Source organism: Ptiloglossa arizonensis, chromosome 12 (genome assembly GCF_051014685.1).
Source record: "Ptiloglossa arizonensis isolate GNS036 chromosome 12, iyPtiAriz1_principal, whole genome shotgun sequence".
Lineage (NCBI taxonomy): Eukaryota > Metazoa > Arthropoda > Insecta > Hymenoptera > Colletidae > Ptiloglossa > Ptiloglossa arizonensis.
In genome coordinates this window covers 5,386,251-5,407,989 of record NC_135059.1, presented here as the reverse complement: position 1 = coordinate 5,407,989, position 21,739 = coordinate 5,386,251, and the positions used below count along the sequence as shown (strand labels likewise).

Genomic DNA, 21,739 nt, shown 5'->3' with positions numbered 1-21,739 from the left:
TATCTAATATATTAATATGTACCAATATCGTTTGGTCACATGGCCCGATGCAAAATACAAATACTGTGTTACTATATCTACAGGGATTAATCTAAACAGCTAACAATATTTTAACATAATTGAATCGTTGATAACAAAGCAGACAAATAACTTTTAATTTTGTTTCATCGATGAAACAACTGTACACGTTTGCTCGAAAGTCAAGATAGCCTTTGAAACCTTCCTTTTCGTTCGACAAAAAGCATATAAGAAATTTTCAATTTTTTCCTCCGCTTCCGCAAATGAACGAAGACTCTAACGGCAAAATCAAGAATCATTGTATCTCGTAGCAACATTTTCGATGCAAAAGTTGGTGTCGTGAAATTCGTGTATTGGCCATCCATCGAAGTGGCGACACTTGATTGGTCGACGCGCTACTCGCTTAATGGCGGTGGCAGCTGCAAGCAAGTGGAGGAGGCAGCAGATTCGAAGCGTCGTACTGTATAGTCGAGTCCCAGGCTCTGCATACGAGTCCTAACCTGTCGGCTGTGCTTCGTCTCGATCGCGACATCGATTACAAGTCGAGGATAGCTCTGTCGACGAACACGTCGGATTCGCGGCCGCGTAATTACGTCTGGCTGGCCGACGATTGCGTCGCGACGCCTGTTTACCGTTCGTTATTGCCCGCGGGACAACGCTCGAGGACGCGGCGATGACGGAGAGCTGAGAGTGCGGTATTCGCATTGTGCATGAGGTAGGATCACTTCGATACGTAGTTTGAGGAGTGGTGTGTTTTAACGTGCCAAATCGAAGATCGGTGTAAATGGAACGGAATGACCGTGCCTCGGCTGTGACGATCTCCGAGATTTCAAGTATTTATCGAACGAATGTGTCCCGTGAAGTGTCGATAAAAAGTTGTACCAGCTGCAAAATAAACCGTAAACTACCGATGGAATTCTATGATGATAATTATCCATGAATTGGTAACCGTCCACGGTCGATTTTGTAGTCTATAAGTGGGAAAGCATGTTTTGTAAAATGTTCGATAATATATTGACATCGTTTTAAATTGTACGTGTTTGGTTAGGAAACGATCGACGCGTCCGTTTTAATAATGTGACACGCGTTTTCGAAGCTTGAAAAATTTTAAATATTGTAGGAGCTGTTTAATGTAAATGAAAATTAACGAAACTTTAATTTCAAAATGTCTTTTCTTCGCAGAAAAATTTGTAAAGAATATTCTTGACGGTACGTTGTTTATAATGTAGCGGCTAGTCTTTAAAATATAAACTAATTGTGTACCCCAATAAGTGTGATATTTTTTTACGCGGGAATCATAATTGATGCACGTAAGGAGAACTGTTGATAAATAATGTGCATCAGTTTCGTGGGTTTGATAACCGTGTTCTACATATAACGTGTGATGCAAATTTTTTGGGTAAACAAACATTTTTAAAGAAGACCCGATGCATTTGTCGCGGTGATTTGCAGTAAGTGTTTTCATATATATATAATAGAATGTGTCATATCATTTTCAGCTTTTCATAAAGTAATTAAGTACGCATCTACTTTTGAATAAAAAATTAGTTAAAATTTATCGAACAAATAACTTCAAACATATATCTATTATTTGTTTCCATGCTGAAATACATAATCAGTTGATGAGGCTATATTAAAGATTTATGCAACTTCGGCGAAAAAAAATGTCGTTTAACAGGATATTTTTATACATAACCTTTGACTTTTGTAATGTGTTCTCAATGTCAGAAGTTGCGCGATTGATAGTATTTTTTAAATAATTAATCTTAATTCTTTGATTATAGAGATCCATAAAAATGCAATTGCACTTTTAAAACAAGAGGACCACTAAATCATAAAGCACTGTCCTCTGCCAGCCTTTTCAGAGTCATCCTTTATGTGAAATCGAATATTATTCCTTTTTTCTTTTACCATGAACATTTGAGATGGATGCTCGATTATACATATGTAAATTTCAAGCTCTTATAATTAATGCAAAGCTTAATTATTGTGTTTTAATCTTGTTGTATTATTATTATTACTAACCATGTACTAACTAGGTAAGAATTAATTAATCAATTTTATAGTTTGAATTTTTGTCGAAATGGCACTCTACACTATTGAAGGAAATTGTTTTTATTCAGAGTTATTAAGAATAAATTGTAATGGCAAGATGAGAAATAATTTAATTGCATACTGAACTTCCAACGGTGCGTGAAGTATTTTCAAAATGGTCAGTTTATGATCCTACACCATGCTGTTTGCTATAAACCGGTTTTACACTGGCCTTCTGAGAACTCTATCGAATTGGCGATAAAATTATCCCCTGTACAATTTTTACAAACCGCTTTACGTATCACGTCGGAACATTTTACGAACTTTACTAAAAATATAATCGAGCCGTGAATATAGAATACGTTATCGTGAAAATAAAATGTTTTCGAATTATTTCGTTTCTGTAATAGGAACACCCTCGAAATTGATATACATTAACGAAACGAAACCTTTCAAATTTTGGAAACCAAAATTTCAAACGAAACGCACCGTTTCTAAAGGAAAAGTAAAACCGAGTTAGTTAGTGGTACCATCGTTGATTAAATTGCCGTGTAATAAGGTAAATTAAATGCGTCTGATACTGATTCGAGTGCTGTTAGAAAGCTCACAGAGCAGAGCATATAGCAAACATGACACACGTGAAAGCAGACGAAACCAGGATCTATCGCGCGTGCTCGAAAGTGTCAGTGAACTCGAATTCAGCCGCTAGGTAGCAACTCCACCCCGCGCCCACATTTTTTTCCCCACATGGAGTATCGTCTCTCTGGGCAAACATCCTCGGTAATTCGCGCGATCAGCAAGGACGAGTGAAGCATGGATGAGCCATGCGAGACGGATGTAATTTCCGTTCACGCAGAACCGACAGAAATACAGCGATAAAAGCGGTCTATCGTAATTACCGGTGTCCAATATCAGACGTTTGGGTCTACTCGCGTTACCCTATATGTATATACGTACATATATACATATATATACATACGTGCATACCTTGGCGATCGAAACTCGATGGATCAACGGATTCTATGGAGTAACAGGAAACGGGGGGCTTGGAGATATGATAGAGATATTCGATGACTCGAGAAACGGAAGGAATTTCTAAAACCATAATATGGTCATTGCGATCTAATGACCATAATTTGATCACTATAATCATTCGATCGTAATCTCACCTACATCTACGCTAGAGCCTGGATGGCTACGTGCAAGAATTTGTATAAGAATTTTTGAAACTAAGAATTTTGAAAAAATTTTCAAACAATTGAACTTATTTTAGTATATAGATTTTCATGTATTAAGAACCGAAGCATTGATTATTTACAACTGTCCGAACATTCTGAAATATTTAAATTCGCTATTCTATTTGTTCAATCACAAATCAACCGAGACATTTACGTTTCGTTCAATTAATTCACTTTTCCAGTTGTTCACTCTACTTTATATCTTATGCATTTGTAGTCGCAAAAAACTTTCAGCTTTCACACGTTCTTGTGTATTATTTCTGTTAGCGAATTCTCGAAGCACGCATTAACATCTAATTATGCAGGTAGACTCTGTATCCACTCAATCGCTCTGAAAGCTACGTGTTTGATTAATTAATAATAATGTAATACATATAACAGACAATAATGATGCGATATTATCACTTAATGAATTGTTCTGTATCAATAATTACCTTTGGTTTATTGATTGACAATTGTAATGAGACTCGATTGAACAATAGACAAATGAACCTTTAATGCGATTACTAGATCGGCGATGCAATTAATCAATTAACGCAAAATAATCAAATTCGGTGATATTAAAAATCGATATTTCATTTCTACGATGAAATAAGTGAGAGCAGTCCAATCAATAATCGATAGTACAAAACTCCTTTATATTTAATAAGCTCCTATATGTACACAGGCTAACAAAGGATTGTCCAGACTACCACGAATGCGTAGACGCGCGTCAATTTCTAGTTAGTGATGCCTTCAGCATATTTTTAGTAATATGGACAAGTTCTTTTTCAAAGGCAGGTTGCAACAGTAACGTATAATTCACATTCGAAAAGAAGTTGCCGTAGTAGCCATCTGGCAGTAATTATGGTTAATTTGTAATTTCGTTTATATAATTGTAATATTTAATTAATTATCTTAACCTTCAAAAGTCAAAGTTACAATAAAAGATCGTGAATGTGTTTCAGTTGGTACTGAATTTTTCTTATACAGTTTGCAGCCAACGCCATCGAAGGTCGACGTGAAGCAAAACGAAAATAAAACTTAATCCATGAGCCGACTGGTCGTTCCTTAAACCGCATACATACTGACAAAAACCTTATCATAATACGAAAATTATTCAAATCAAATTCAAACCTTATCTTTTCTAAATTCAATTTTTTGAAATGTTGTTCTCTCGTTTTGTCGAAGTACGTTTATTTAAACACTCTAAAAGTTATCTTCGTTTTGTATTGATATTTAAATGATTATAGTTCATTCCTCCCGTACAGAAGCACTAATTTTGCCGTCAAAATGTATGAAAAGCAGCCTGGATTTATGCAGTGTATTATAAGTGAAATGAAGGGAAATTTCGTGGCAGCGCGTGTTGAATTATTGAGCAAAATTGAATTTGGTTTATCCCGCCAAATATTAATCCGGCAGTTTAACGAAGTATTATTAATAATTAAATGTCCGTGCAATTTATTAAAGCGATTACATTGGCACATTATTTTACACCTGCTCAACGTATACATCTGACAGAGTTGTGCAAACTTTTATATTAATAATAAATGACAAAAATAATTCGTAGTAATCGAATTTCTAGTATTCTTAATTATTTATATTATTTAAACTATCAAACTGAAGCAATATTTTTACTACCGCATCACTATTATACAAGTATAGCAATGCTGTACCACTAAATATGGTATAGTGAATGTTATACGACAAGAACTTTGCATCAATGTACTGGTATCAGTTCCATAGTATTGGAATTGTAATACTACGTTAAAAATAGTGGAGTATTTAAACGATAGAATCTGTACTGCGTTTAAAAATAACGGAAGAGGGATATACAGTGCTGGATCATTTTTTTGCTAAGGTCTTCGATTCCGATTTGCCAAGGTCACCGGTGTTATTTTAAATAGAATCGTACGTTTCTTCAGAATCCAAATGGATCCTCGAGTTCTCTCCGTGACTTCTCTTTACGTCACTTCTGTTCGCTTGTCCTTGTAATCCATCCGCCGTTGCACCGTATCCCCCTTGTAGCCGCTTAACCGCAGCTAATACGGAATATCTAGTTTCCATAATAAAATAGTAAAGACGCCTGGATGCGAGACGTATCGAAAAACACCTATCAGACCGGCTGAGCGTGAGATAAAACCGATGGTTTGCAAGGAAAACATGCAGACTTTATCTGTTCCTGTTTCTCATCGATGCGATAACGTGGGCTTGATCGCGACGTGAAACAAAAAAAAAAAAAAGAAACGCTTGGGCGTAAGAAATTTTCAGAAACAAAAATTTCTCATTCCTCTTATCATGCAAAAATAAATAAAAATACCGTATCGTCGTTTTACTACATTCCCTAGTTTTGTTGTATACATCGTTAAAAATATATTTGTAAATCCTTGTGCCGTGCTTTACCGTCATTGTTGTTCGGTATTTATATTACACACTTTTAAATTTGTGTGTTCCTGATGCCTGGTAATCGAAGGAGTGATAAAAGAAGACAAATAATAAACGTGAAAACTAATATTAATAAATGAATTGCGAGAAAGCAAACTGCGTAAGGAAAATTGAACAGTTTCGTACAATTACGAAATCCTGGTTCCGTTGACATTCCTATTCGAGTCCAATCGATGGATCATGCCACCCGTAATAATCACGGAGAAAAAATTCTGAAGAATTTTTCGAGCCCATCGAATACTAGTCTCGTTTCCTTTGCGTTGTACGAATACGTATACACGTGTATCGCGAAGCTTGAACAAATAAAGAGTAACAAGAACGTAGATTATTTTATTGTTTGCCGATGGTATCTATCTGTGACGATCTTGCACAGAATTCGTGTTACGGGCAAAATTACCGAACGAAACTCCCGTCGTAAGTCGAGAACTACCTGTATTCGCAAGGAGCACACGTAACGCGTTTGTACACTCGGCACAAAAATATCGTTCCACCATACCAGATTGCACGTAATGTGTGTTGCGCACCTATCTTGCGCATCGCGAGCTTAGAAAGGACCGCCTTCTTCACGATCAGTGTCATGCATTTGTAGCCATGGAGTATTTTCGCGCCCGGTGTACGGTACTCTAGTTCCTAGTACATATAAAATAACACCGGAACCAGTAAACGTACAATTACAATTTTCCCTTGTACAACTTGCTGCCTTACGGAAGACAAAATGTAACATCGCGGCGGATTAAAGGGGACAGGAAAACGAACCGTCTTCTCGGCCGATGGTGTCTCCTTCGATTTCTTTGAAACCCAGGAAACGGAAACTTGCCACGAGACAGGCTGGCACTATGATTTCCGAACACGCGTGTCCCTGGTTAACATTCAAATTGATACCTGTACAACGTACGTTCATTGAAAATTATCTTACCATTTCTCGTAATGGCTTCATCGTTGAAAAGTGTCCGACACGGTGTAATCTATATTTTTCCAAGAAAATTTCTCTTGTCGGAAAACAACGTTTCCGAAATCGTCAATGGTTTCCAAATTATTCGAAATGACTTTCCGAACAACCTAATATTTTCGGCAATAAAATCATAAATATAATAAGAGGGTTCTTTCTTAAATATTTTTCTCGGTAAATATCATTTGTCTTGCGTGTACTGTACAATCGATCGAGCATTCATTACGAGGAATGTACGTACTTGTTCCTGGTGTATCCAAAAGACAACGAGCAACTTGGCTAGGGTAACCGAACGAATCCATTAACGACAAAGCATTTAGACATTCGTAGTCTGGGTCGTCGTAGGACTCCCAATCGTAATTATTATGAACAGTACGTGACTTTTTCGTGTATTTAAATAACAGCGGACAATTTAGGTAACCAAACGAGCGCATTAATAGCGAGGTATTCGAAAATATGTAGGTATTTCCCTCCATCGAGCGAAGACACAAAAATAAAGCCGCCTTTGGAATGAGGATACTTCAGACGGTTTTGTTGCGTTGTTCGCAAGGAACAGGTTCTCAGGGAAGATGGAAGTTACTAGAATTGCCGTAGTAAAGACACGCGAGGAGAAAATATGGACGGAAGACATAATTAGGACGAACCATCCTTCGTTTAAGTTTCAGAGCACTAGTTGCAACCATTACGAATTCTGCGGCCTTGTTCTTCGCTCGTTAAATTTAATGCCGGCCAATTCCCTCGTCTGTCGTGCACACTTGCACGCTCCGCGGATCGTGGTGTTTAAGTAGTTACCTTCTAAAATCTGCTTTCACGGAAATTGACCGACCGTTTAATCGCGGTCCCCGTAAGAAAACACGTTTTTCCTTGAGATGCAACAGTACACGTTTGCGGAATTGTCCAGAGACTAGCAATCGTGACTTCATTCCTCAATATACACCGTGTGACACGCGTATCCTGTCAATCCGCGAAAATATTATTCTAAACGGTTGTACGGTGTAACTCTAGAACTATCAAAGAGGTCGATTTGACTCGTTTCAAACTCTTTTTTTTTTTAAATTACTCGATCATTGGCGGTTGTTTACAATATTCATTGATCGATTATCGAAATAAACAACTAACGGTACCCGTAAATTTTAAGTAACGTTTTCCTGTATTGTTTGAAGTAACGAAGATGTTCAAGTGGGTAAGATACACGGAACACATTGTTCATTTCCATGTCGTCTAGTTTGCACGACAACCGCGTTCAATTGTATTTTTCACAAAAAATTGTATTTTTTATTTTACATTTTCTTAAAGATTCAAGTCCTAAAAGTGTTATCGGTAAGATTCTGATGAAATTTGAAAAATTGATAATACCGTACGACTATGATCGGAACTCTGTGTACTCTAACATTGTACGCCGAGACTTTAAAGCCATTTTTCTCAATGCAACATATTTCTTTGGCACACGTATAAAATAAAAGCCCTTCTATCGTCTGGATGAAAATCAACTCGACGAAAGCTTCAAAATTTTATGGAAAAATCAAATTTCCTCTTTTAGATGCTGCAACCCACCCTTCCAATTTATAGATCGCTAACTTGCTTTGCTTTCTTCAATTATCGACTGCCTTTTCGAGCTGCAAAAATATCAATATTTTCACGAACAGTCTTCACCAAATTCCATCAAAGTCCAACCTTGCGAAACGATCCGAAGAGTCCGATTCGGCAGAGGTAATCCTTAAGGTGAACGAACTAGTGGATAGTTGAATTAATCCGTAGGTTTAGAAAGAGGCAAGACGATGCACGCGAGGTTGGTGTCCGTTGATATTACGTAACGACGAGAAAGATGCGCACGGTATGCGAAATAAAGCAGAAATTATCGTACAATTCGTTGCAGTCATCGACTTTCACTCGGAGTTAACGTTGAACCGCGGACTATGACGAATGCTGGCGTAAATTACTTTCCTGTTCATGGCTCTCTCACCCCTTGACCTTATTCTTCGTTTTCACTTCGCCGTGGTGAACAAAAGGATTCCGTGCGCTTACAGTTGAACAAACGCTAATTTTTCAGTTCTCCGTTGCACGGAGGGAAGCCTCTTGCCTACCCGACGCTTTCCTTCAACCAAGGATTCTCTTTGGAAACGTTCTTAACAATTCTTTTCTTCGGCGCGTGCACGTCCATTCCACCACTTTCTACGTTTTCTTCGGTCTATCTGCTTTCTTCAACTCGGATCTCCAACCGAAGACTCGTGCTCGTCAAAAATTATTCCACGAATCTCGGTAGCGGTACACACACCGGTTAAAATCACTATTGAAACACGCGGAACGCAATTGTTACCATTCAACTTGTCCCCAATCTTACGTCGAGAGGATTAAAACGCCTGCAGACTTCTTGCCGAGCAATCTTTTTACGAAGAATTTTTTCTTCTATCGACTGAGTCTATTTTTAGAACTGCACACCCTTTGTGTACAGTATTACGAACATCATCCGTCGCAATCTGAATTTACCAACGTCTAATTACCAACTTTTGTACCTCTACGTCTTTGTCCATCCGGATCATTAGACCTGAATCGTTAGTCGTGATCATAGAAATCGTTTGTTGCAGTAGTTGTGCACCAATTTGTCAAAAGGAATACCAATACGCGAAGACGAGTATAAATTGAAAACAAATAAGTGATGTGTTTTCATAAAGTTGTTTCATTACGTTCGAACGACGAGTGCATCCCTAAGGACAGTTACCCCAATAAGGAAACACTCAATAGACCTGTACACCAGTCTACTTACAGAGTTAATGAAGCGATGAATTAAAGTGATATACCTCTTTGTTTGCAGAGATGACCGGTTCTCGACTCGGCAGGGGCCGGGGTGGCCGCCTGGCCGTATACGGGGGTTGCGGAGTGGTGGGTATTCTTTTGGTGATTCTCTACCGCACCACCACCTCGGAGATGGCCAGGCTTCGAGAACATCACGCCCAATGTACTCATCAACAGGAGGCTCTTGCTGCTCAACTTCAAGGTACGGGACCGTTCACCTACGAGGCATGTGTGACACTCAAACGACGGGACAGTTGTAGAGGGTGTCACCAGTCGATTTACTTTTTCCCTCTCGAATCGTTAAAGATCGTGATTTTTTCGTAACACGCGTTCTTTCACCGTGTACTTTTCCACGATTAATTTCCCATTTGTCCAGATGACGCATGTCAAGTTTCGGGTTAATCGATTCGACGTTTTAACGATAGCGCGAAATTGAAATCGACCGGTGATAATTGGGACACCCTGTACAACTGGTAGAATTAAGTCTTGACCTGGATCAAAAATGTTCATTGGTCCAATTGAAGGACAGTACCGTATTTCGTTGTTGCTGCTTTTTGACTATTGGGAAACAACCGTTCCATTTTATTTATTCTTATATAAGTCTTCTGTTATAGAAAATTTTGAAAAATATTTCAAACGAAAGTTATGCTGTTCCTAGAGAACTGTGATAAATCAATGGAAAAGAATGTTCGAAATTTGTTGGGTTTCCAGCTGTGATTATTCAATATCTGTTGTGATTTAAAAGTTATATAAGCATAAATAAAATGGTGTTCCCTTGAAGTCGAAAAAATATATTACACATATAAAAGTGTGTGCACGCGCGCGAGTTCAAAAATATTTATTGGTTCAATAAATAAATATTGTAGTATTATATAAATATAATACAAGAAATGACTACCAATCTACAAACCGACATACGTATCGATTGGCCTTTCTGATTAATTTCCAGTTATATTCGAGTACAAAGTGCGACTCGAGAAATCCCTAGCCGAGGAGAAGAGCTCGAACGCGGCCGTAAAGCAGGAACTTCAGCAACGGGCCACTCGTGAAAAGTCCTTGCGGGACAAGAACAGCATAGAAGCGATGCAGAGGTTCAGCTCCCTTCAGCAAACTTACAAGATCCTGCAGACAGAGCATCAGGATCTGCAGGAGGAGTTTAAGAAACGTGAGAAACAGGCCTTGCTGGACATGAACAGATTAGAGGCGACACTTCGAGAGTTTCGTCGGCAAGCCAAGGAGGAAAAGGATAAGGCCTTGGAGCATCTGAAAACCAGGTTACTGGAGCTGGACACCGAGAAGACCAAGCTGAAGCAAAAGTACCAGGACGTACTGAGAAACCATGGCACTACTGATAACACCATTGAACATCTTCAGAAGAAAATATTCCAGCTTACACGTGAGCTGGAAAAAGCCAAGGTGCGAGGTTGATATTTGCAATTAAAATTTAGTAGAATTTCTCTATACTTATATTACTATGATTAGAGAGAAAAAAAAACAGAACATTAGAAAAGTAACAGAATAAATTGTACTTGCTTGTATCGATACTTTATCGAGCATTGAAATTTGACTACTGTATGAAACTACTCCTAAACTATGAAAAAATTGTCATTTCTCCCTCAATATCGTAGCCTCTAAGTTTTTAAATTCTCGATTTCGAACAATCGTATCTACAATTTATTCGTTACAGATCAACATTTGAGCGTGATTTTAAGAGGTTAAAAGGTATAAAATACAGAATGTTGTAACAAATGAAATGTTAGAATTATGAAAACTCGGAAAATAGTCGGATTAAATTCCAAAATATATAGTTAACACTGGTGGACATTTTACAATAGATGTTCTTGTATTTAAAACGAAAGTGGTCATTTTCAAGAATTCCTGGTACAAACGCTTCTGGTTATCCTCAAATTCTAAATGTTTCGTCCTAAAAGAGAAACAATCTATATCACCTGATTGTTATTTTAATGCTAATTAAATTATAGTAGCATAATTAGGATTCTGTGACAGCAAATTATTTTTCAACAACTTTGAATTTTTCTGTTTTGTTAGAAATCGGTGACTAAAATTACTTCCCCTGGCCCAAGCATAGCGAATTTGCACTCCTCGATGCAACGGATAAAACCCGGAAATGTAAACAACATCAAGTCTCCGATTGGCCCATCGCAACAGCAACAGGTAAGTCCGCCGAACAATGGCGATAAAAATCCGCAGCCCCTACACGCACCTATTGAACACCACGCAATTGGAGACCCCCTACAATCGAACGAACAACGGGTGAATGATGAAACAAACGAATTCAACGACGTACAGTTCGCTCAGAAGAACGGAAACATCATACCTGTGGGTCCGAATGACCCAAAGGAAGGAGAACTACGGGACTCGTTACCATTACCTTATAACGTACACGAAAAACGCCAGAAGAAATTGGATATTCAGCCAATGGTGGTCGAAACTCAAGTTGAGAACGATAAAGTCGAGAATTCTGACGAGGAACAATTAAAACGTGTGATACCGCCACCTAATCAGGCCAATGAAAGAATAGATGACAAGAAGTCGTCCTCAAGTTCACCAGGAAACGAGATCCCGTTGTTGAAGCAAAATATTGATTCCCTTCCTCGTCCTGACGAGAAAGTTGTAGCGGTTGTGGATCCAGAAACTTCTATGAAAGCAGAAGAAAAACTTGATAAAGACCAGAAAAATGCAGAGGAATTTGCCAGAGAAATTTTAAATCAGTTTGTCGATTATTCGGTAAAAATTTAATTTCAATACTTCTTTGACATCAGTCTGATAAATGAGAGTTAGTTACCGATGTGTGCAATACCTGGTCAGACTTTCTTGTATCGAAAGTGCTGCGAGTAATTAACGTTAATATGGAAAAAGTACTGTTAATAACATTTTGGGATGAATTGTTCAAGGAAAAAATGTCACTTCAATGTAAATATTAGGGTGAAATGGACTCAAAAACTGAAAACAGATTAGCTCAGGTTTTTGCTGTAATTGTTTATGAACACACACAATGGTACAACACGATTTATGTTCAACTCATGGAGATTTAAAAGAAGTGCCTTTAAGCACCTCAGTTGTTTGTACTGAACAATTGTGCCAACGATCAAAGTCACTTTTGGTCTAACCTCTCTGGTAATGTTTACACATGTGAGTAACTTTCATGATTTGTACTGGGTGCTGTAGATAGATGATACTCCTAGTTGGTTTAAAGAACTCAAAGGTGATTAGCAGAACCATTTTTTCCTTACACATTTAGTAATTTGTTGTAGATTAAATGTATAAGGGTGATATAAGAAAACCATGTTTGAAGTACACAACTCGTTTCATGGAAAGTTAATGTTAAAGTGATCAAAAGGTTGTATGGTAACGTGTTAAATGATAAAGAATATGAAAAATTCATTGCATGATACAATGACTTAAGTGTTAATCGACTGTCCATGTAAGATCATTCTATTTCTTTCTTTGTTTTGTAATGTAAAGGCATTTATTTATTATTAAGAAATGGTACGAATGATTAAACTGCCTTACTATTGACTATTTCATAATTAAGTGAACAAACAAATGAATCATCACTTTTGAAGTTTGTTTAGCAATATATGTAGAAAGAAAGAGAGAGAGAGAGAGAGAGAGAGAGAGAGAGAGAGAGAGAGAGAGAGAGAGAGAGAGAGAGAGAGAGAAAGAGGGAGAGAGACTCATTGTTTTACCATTTATAAGAGAAACGTAGAGAAACGTACTGCAAATGTAAAACTGTATAAAAAAATGCAATGAAAATAGTTAAAAAAACATTAGAAAATCTTTATACAAGTATTTTATATGTCTTTAACGACAGCAGAATTTTGTCTTTTGTCCTTGTTATGCACAACTTTTAATAAATCTGTGCATATATTTTCACGAACAAACTGTGCTTTTCCTCAATGAAAGACTGTGTTTTTCATTCTGAACTTGAACAAAAGAAACCATGACAATCGTAAGGAACAATTAATCTGTCTATATTGATTTATTAATGTAACAAAACCAACTAACACGTATATTATTTTAGTGGCTGGAGGTATATTAGGCATTAACATTTATTTTTATGTAGGCTTTTTAATTAAGGACTTGGTCCTGTGCAATATTTTAGATATTTGGTGTAACAAATGAATAAAAGTTTGCAGTGATTTCTTGTGACACAATTATTTTCATAATCATGTGATCTCAATTGCATTTTTTTTTTTAAATTTGAATTACTATACTTAATGATTTATATTTGTAAAAGAAAATGCAATAGGCTATCAAGAAATTAATATTGTTTTTATATTGACACAATCTCCTTAGAGATGGAAATGAAACTTTAACAAAGCTTTATGCTTTTATGTACATCTACATACATTTTCTAAATTGTTCCAATATTAACAATTGTACCATTCTATTTTTGAAACTTTTACAAAAGTATTTGAAATTTTCTAACTTTAGAAAGGATATTTATGCTTTAATTATAATTTGTATCTTTTGATTTAAAAAACATGTTAACATTAACATGGTAATATTTATTTGATTTATAGATATAAATATTTATTCAATTTAAATATCCAAATGTTTAAATTAAAAGTTAACTGTGTACTCTCATTTGTACTTTTCCTAATTATTTGATTTATTGACAGCCTATTGAGAATAAGATTTAAACAATTTTTAAATACTTTCCTTAAGTGAACAATATACAAAAGAATTATGTACGTGTAGCTTGCAAGCTGTACTGAATGTGCCTGTATGTTCGTGTTAATCAATGCCTTAATAAATTGTTATTATTTTGATCTGCTTGCATTTTTTCTGGCACCCTTGCACAACCTAACTAAACTATAATCTGCTTCCATTATACTAGTCTGCTGTACTGAATAGTGATGCAAATCTGCATCAGATTCTTTTTCCCCTGGAAACATTAAAGTAGATGAAAATCATAGTAAGTGGTGAAGTGGTTTCAATTCTAATGTTTTCTTAAATTATTAAACTCTGAAATGGCTTTATGAATTAGTTCAAGTATGCTTTTAAAGACTCTGTAAGTTAATTCACAGATTAATCTCTTTTAGCGAGTGAAAAAAAAAATTAACTTTTATTATTTGTCGAATACGAGATGCTAATTAAAGTCGACTACGAACGTTTAAAATTAATTTAAACTTTGTGTTTTCGCTTACTCGTTAAATAAAACTGTTCCACAGTCGCATTCAAATGCAGTTTTCTTGTTCATTCAATTCAAGTATTTTGAAATATGATTAAAATTACTAAAAGAAATTGAAGTAACAATTAACTAAAATATAATTTAAAATTTCTTATCCCCTCAAATTATAATACAGTAAAATTGCATTTCGAACATTTCATACCAACTAAATATTTAGTTATAATAATAAAAAAAAATTTATTTCGCTGTTACTATGAAAGTGAAAATTTATTTGTCCATCGCGGAAGTTGTAAAAATGAATATTTGAATTTTTAAGCGTTTTACATACAAATTGTATAAAAGTTTGAACCTTTACTTTTAAATGATAGAAATTGTAATCTTTATTTTTTAAAGTAAAAACTTAATAAAATATTGAAAGTAAACGGTTTATTCTGCGGCTATAATAATTAATTATAATAAAGAGATTCACTCTTTTCTTTCTTATACTTCTTGTAGTTTAATTTCTGTTAGATAGCCTTCTCTTCAGCAAACAGCATGCTTTGTGCAAATTTCTTTATTTATATGCTTTTGTAGCTTCAAGAAAGAGGCAAATTAGATTTAAAAAACGGTTACTTTTCTTCGCCAAAAGAATCTTTACAGGTAAGTTAATACCCTAAATTGTGCGACATTTTGTAATTCAATGTTCCTGTTTAAATAGGTTTGTGTTTCTTAGATTACTGACTTGTAATTGGACAGAAGAAAATTATATGAAAATAAAGAAACAGTATATGTATCCAGAAATTTCTTGAGAAAAAATGAATATATCTCAATAAGTATTTATTTATTATGTATTTTAACAGAATTTTATTCAACGTATGTAGGAACAGCAAGTATATATTTATATTTTTTTTAATATTACGATTGCATCTGTACATTAACAGAAAAAATATAATAGCTGGAAAGATGTTATTAAAATACATTTATTAAGATTTGTTTTGTCTTCTTACATAAGATCTATCAGCTTCCAGATGTTATACCAATAATTTATTTACATTTTATGCATAATCCAGCCTAAAAAACACTTACATGAAACTTAGAAGTCCTTTTTATAGAAAGGGAATCTTTATATGTATATCTATGAAGAGTCTGCCAATTGATTAAAACATTAATGCATTTCATATACCATCTTTAACTGGAAATGGATTAACCTACCAATATAATTTCAACTAAAATCCTAATGTACGAATAAATCAATTCCATTTAGTTCTACCGAAGTAAATTAAATTTTTCAGAGCACTGTGGCAACCAGTTCGATGAAGTCCATTACACCGCTGAAGTTGGAGACTTCAACACCTTCAGGTAGCATCAATCCGGTATCAACAATGGTGGACAAGTCACTTTCAATCACAAAATCGGCATCAAAAGCCAAGCTTCCGGTGGGAGTGCCGCCTATTCCAGTGATAATCGATCAAAAGCTCGAGAATCGCGAGGATAAACAGGATGAGAACCCTGGCAAGAAGAAGGGTGAAGTGTTTAAGCAGAAGAAAGATATAGCGAGCAAGGAAAACGAAGTCGAAAACGGAAATATGGAACCTCCGTTTCCAGGAAAAAGAAACGATGAACAACTTCCCGGTAGACGCGAAAACGGATGGTACAACGTTGGACCTGGTGTTCAAGAAATTGGCGATGAACTCAATCATCTTCGACTTTCTGGGTACACTGCTTTTTTTTTTAACTCTTTTATTGAAGTTTAATTATCTCTTTTATATTGATATAATGCGATAGTAGGTGAAAAATAGATCCCTTAGTCGAGTTTTAAGTTTAATTATTCAAGTTGTCATGTTTTACTGATTCTTCTTTTGAAGTTAAATTTATTTTTTTATGGTTTGTTTTACATTGTATGAAACAACAAGCAAAACATAAATCATTAAGTTTACAATATATTGGACTCTCTTTTAAATATATAAAACTCAGATAGTAATAACATTTTTACTTGTTTATTTTTAGTCTTGATGATGGTGCAGATCAAAATGCCGAGGCAGGTGATGATCAATACGAGGGTGTTGACTATGACAAAGAACCTCAGCAAAAAAGTAGTGACTTGCATTTAGTTGAGGCTGAAGAAGAAGGTGAAGGTAATTTCGTTTTCAAGAATATTATACTAAATTGAATCATTATTTAATTAAACTTTATGTTTAAATATTAATTTATTTGGATATAAAGGTAATATATTTTTGTATTCAATTTCTGTTCAACTGTTTCAGACGAAGACGATCAAATAGACTATCCACAGAAGCAGGAGAAACATGAGTGAAGAAACATTTTTAAAGGTAATAAACTGTTATTAAATACATTTTCTATATTATTTAAAAATATAATACTTGTTTAAATATAAAATTTGCATTTTTGATAACTACTTAATTATTTGGTAGATGATTCAAATCTGAAACAAAATGTGTATATACATATATATATAGGTCACTTATTAATTTCTCAAATTTAAGGGTTTGGACAAAGGAGGAGCTACACTCAAGAGAGAAACAATTATTATCAACTAACAGCTACAATTACTAACCTTTCATTTTACTATTATTTAAACAAACTGGTTATGAACATTAATTTACTACAACAACAAAAAAACGGAACTTTCTCGGATTGGTATACAGCTTTACTTTCTCTCCTCCGTATGTTCTTAATTGGGAAATCTTGTACAAGGCTCTAGCCAAAAAATTTAGATAGTTGATACTCTATGCAGATGCTATTATAAAACGTTACTCGACTGACAAACAAATTGTATTTTTATTCAGAAATTTGTGGACAGGTTTGAGTAGCGCGTCGGTAGAAGAAACAGACTGTATTTTTCTAGATTTAAATCTATGCTAAGTGAAACGTAAGTTAGGTTTCCACTATGAAAAAATAAACTATTGCAAATATCTACTCTTTCAGTGGCAGCAAGTATATAGTATTTAACTCGCTCTTTACACATGCAACATTCTTTTATTCGATAGTTGATAGAGACATAATGAGTTTTGTATTGTGATTGAAGATTGACAATTTGACATGGTAAAAAAATAGAAGTTCATCAATTTCCCTTAATAGAGATCATTTTCTTTAAGTAGAATAAATCTGTAGCCCATATTTATGACAAATACACTACCACTAAAAGAATTAATATCTTTCTGACCTTGAAGAGACACATAAATAAAGTTATGACTTAAGTGCACTCAATACGTCAGCGGTTAAATTACTTAGCCGAATATTCTTGTTGAAACCGTGCAATATGAGTGGTGCAAAGGTACATGTGATTTATTTATTGCCTATAAGCCATAGTTCAGGCGCTAACAATCAAGACTTAACAGAATGAAAGAAACTACTTTAAGGAATTTACTATGAATATAGATTAATGTTTGTTATGAGCATAGATACAACTTATACACCAATCAGAGCAGTGATTCACATGTACATAAGATTCTTTTTGTAATAAAAGACTAAAAATCAACTGGTTAATTTTAATGCTCTTCTATTGACATCCACAGAAAACAAATTAATTTTAAAATAATTTATAAACCAATGAAGTTCATTGCAATGAATAATTTATAGAAGCTTTAAACTGCACAAATAAATACTTTTTTTATTCAACTCAATAAATCGGTCAATATATTTGATCGTAATGAGAAAATAATACTTTTCAATTGCACTAGTTGACATTACTTTTGCATACATTTGAGAAACTAATTACTCACATAAAATAGTTTAGAAACATAATGTAAAAGTCTAACTTAGAACTTTCTTCCTTCTTGTCATTAAATAAAACGATTTCATAAATTATTTTTCAAAAGCTTATGATTGTCAATAATAATCGAAGGTCAAGAAAATTATTTGCTAGATACAAACGAATAATATTTATTCAACTAATGTACAATGCACACAAGTAGCATGTTTTTCAATTTTTGAGTGAGCACTACAAATAAATTGTAAACATGCATCGCATCTCGTACTGTACTTATTATCATTTCCGACGCATATGTAGCATCTTGAACGTTTTCGGTATTCTAAAGTCATTTCTTTTCTTTTCAGTTTCCTACCTGTACTTTCAATTGCATTAACAACGTGCCTAGGAACTATTAGATTTCGGTTTTCGAAATCAGTGGCACGCCTTTCGATATTTCGCGCATATAATTCGTTTCCCAATTTCTCGAGAAATATTTCTCTTCTTTTTTTCATAGACATGTGGCTTTCCCAAGAAGGGTTTTTTGTAACCCATATGACAAATGCATTGTAAGCAGCCATATCAACATAATTTAAAAAAAGCGATAATGGCCAACGCCTTGTGGATCTTCGGCAAGAATATTCTCGTAATAATTTACTAAATTTATTTACACTATCCTTAGTATAATTGTAGTATGAAATTATTTCAGGTTTGTAGTTGTCTTCTGGACCGGAAACACTATGTTCGTGATGGTAGCTTGAACTTGATAGTAGCACGATACATTTTCGGGGTTTCGGAATGTACGATACGAGTGTAAGGTTAGTTGTGTATAGACAATCACATGAAAATCGTTGCCTCGAACGTGTGTTGACCATTGATTTTGGTAGGTCTCTTTTATGTTTGCGTACTGTCCCTACAAGGAAAATTTGATTTCGTAACAAATCTTCGGCCAAAGTAATGTCAGTAAAAACATTGTCTGTTGTGATTGTACGTAAAGAATGGTTCCAAAAATTGGTGAGATGTCTAACCACGTATTGACCTTGATCTCTTTTAGGAATATTTCCTATTTTGCCCAGATGTACATCAAAATTACAACAATAAAATGTTTGCGCGTCACAAAGCGTCCATAATTTAATCCCGTATTTTCCGAGTTTATCTGGCATATAAACTTTAAAAGGGCATCGTCCACGAAAAGTGACCAATTGCTCGTCCACTGTACCTGCATTCGTTGCACTATAAGCTTCTCTACAATTTGCCGCGAAAATATTTGTAACATCCCTAAGTGGAGCCAATTTATCAATGACTTTTCTATCTGCTCTCGTGGTAATATCATCGAATCGTATAAATTTCGAAATATCCTTAAATCTATCGCAAGACATTACCGCCGCATAAACCTGTCTTGAAAATGCAGTATTTTTTGTCCATAAATAGTCCTTGGTTTCGTCCGATTCTCTAAACCGCCCGATGATCAATAAAAGACCAAGAAATGCGTTGATTTCCACGTGATCTACCGGTTTCCATTGCTTTTGCGGTTCTTTACTGTAAGCATCTGTTGCTTTTCTATTTGTATGCATGACAATGATGTCAATGATTTCATAATTGATAAAGAGATGAAAGGATTCTTCAATGGACATAATGTTTTCGCTTCTTCGAGTTAAAGTACCAGTTCGTGACACATTTTGCATTTGTTCTACGTCAACTTTACGAGGAATATACCCCCATATACGTCCAGAAATAATTTGATTTTTATCGTCCGTGTCATCTTCATCCGAATCCAGGCCAGAAAACACATCACTTTCGAAATCTTGTAATTCGGGTTCCGTATCACTGTATGACGTAGTACTTCCACCATCCGATGAAACTTCGTCGTTGTAATCTTCTTCGTGATCCACAAGTTCACTGAAGACACTGCTCTGCTTCATCAACTGCTTTGGTTCAAACATCGTCGATTTATATTTGTCACTGTAAAATCAAATAAACTGAAAACCGACTCTCCCGATCGCTGCTATGTTAGAAACTGCCAACCGAATGCATCGTTTTCGAGGCGGGAACATGATCCTATCGCTCTGAAGTCTAGAGTGTGGGGGGAGAGGGGAGTACTGTGGCTCGAACAATGTAAACACATGGCCCAACTCTGAGATAAAACAGTCCTAAGGAATGGGTCTTCAATGATCCGGCATCCGCCGGTCGAGGGTTAAGTACTTACCAGTACTTACGATACTACAAATTTTGTAAATTTGTATGAATTGTGCTTATAAATTAATAACATTAATGTCATTTTGTTTATTACAATTATTTTCAACGATCCTGAACAATGAATATTCTTTGGTGCTGTGTTTACACGTGCCTTAAAAATCTTGTTCGTCTTACGGACAGATAAATATTATAACTATCTAGCGGCAGAGCGCACGAACTAAACTGACGCCTGAAAATATGATGTTATGCACAAGTAAGCGCAGCGAGTTACATTTCTACGGTGGGGTTAAGGGAGGGGACTCATTGCAGTTCATATATGTCACCGCAAGATGGCTATAACAACTTTTATCGGTTGTGACATTATAATTGGTAATTAATGCAAAGTAGCAATACTTATACGTCGCATTAATGAACATTTTGATTCTCATATATATTCACTCGATTGTTGATCGATAATTTGGAGAAAATAAAATTAATCTTGATTCTTCACCTTTTGGTGGATTTAGTTTATTAACAAGGTTGCCACACCCGATTAATATTTCTACTTGCATTCCGGTTGAAAAATTGTTCAAAATAGAGCGATATTATTTTCTTGACAATTTTATATGTAGTATTCTTTAGTGCATATAAAAGTACAGAGATTATGCTCCTTTCCTGAGAAGTCTCCATATTTACTATATAATTTGAAAGGAAAGACATTTTCATATTTAATCGAAAGCAGAAAAGGAATATCAATGGATTTTTAAAACTCCGTTTTCAATGTAAACTCGGCTTTAAATGACACAACAACTATTTATATTCGTCACTAGAGATTATTTAAATTGCATGCACAAGTGGAGCCCCTCAAAGCGACACGTTTACCTTCTCTGCGGCGTTAGCGCAAAACAAAAAAAACTACAAAATGCATTTTCATTTCTTCTAGACATTATGGTTATGAAACAGAAAACTGTGCATAAAGATATAAACAAAGATTTAAAAATATACTAATTTTCATAAGAGACGTTGCACTAAATGCCCATTTTACCAACTCTGATTAATCAAGGAAAAAGTCACCATGTTACCCTTTCTCTTCAAATACGTTGTTTTCGCATGCGCTGCGCGAAATAGATGCCCAGCACCATTTTATTGTTGAAGCATTAGGGAGCGTAATGTATAACCTAAAACGATACGTCATTTGAATATCTTAATAATGAGGAATAAATTTTGCTTCAATAGTAGTACTTCGAAAGGTTGCTACAATG

At 35.2% G+C, this 21,739-nt stretch overlaps 1 protein-coding gene across 2 annotated transcripts; it reads left to right on the top strand.

The window, feature by feature from the left end:
- Window positions 1-415: 415 nt before the first annotated feature.
- On the top strand, window positions 416-18,094 carry LOC143153451 (uncharacterized). 2 transcript variants are annotated; one of them, XM_076324695.1, is made up of 8 exons: window positions 416-733; window positions 9,476-9,658; window positions 10,406-10,872; window positions 11,506-11,631; window positions 15,886-16,307; window positions 16,601-16,728; window positions 16,858-16,923; window positions 17,098-18,094. In XM_076324695.1, the coding sequence occupies exons 2-7, from the start codon at window positions 9,478-9,480 to the stop codon at window positions 16,905-16,907; spliced, it is 1,374 nt and encodes a 457-aa protein (XP_076180810.1). In that variant the 5' UTR covers window positions 416-733; window positions 9,476-9,477; the 3' UTR covers window positions 16,908-16,923; window positions 17,098-18,094. The 2 variants fall into 2 exon arrangements, with proteins under 2 accessions (XP_076180810.1, XP_076180812.1); XM_076324697.1 differs by lacking the exon at window positions 416-733 and adding an exon at window positions 743-1,469.
- The last annotated feature ends 3,645 nt before the right edge of the window (window positions 18,095-21,739 follow it).

What these genes read in the sequence shown, in the direction of transcription:
- LOC143153451 (XM_076324695.1), top strand. Translation starts at nt 9,478, where the DNA reads ATGACCGGTTCTCGACTCGGCAGGGGCCGGGGTGGCCGCCTGGCCGTA. An exon ending in GCCCATCGCAACAGCAACAG is followed by an intron (nt 11,632 to 15,885) that starts GTAAGTCCGCCG and finishes TAAATTTTTCAG; the next exon opens with AGCACTGTGGCAACCAGTTC. An exon ending in AATCATCTTCGACTTTCTGG is followed by an intron (nt 16,308 to 16,600) that starts GTACACTGCTTT and finishes GTTTATTTTTAG; the next exon opens with TCTTGATGATGGTGCAGATC.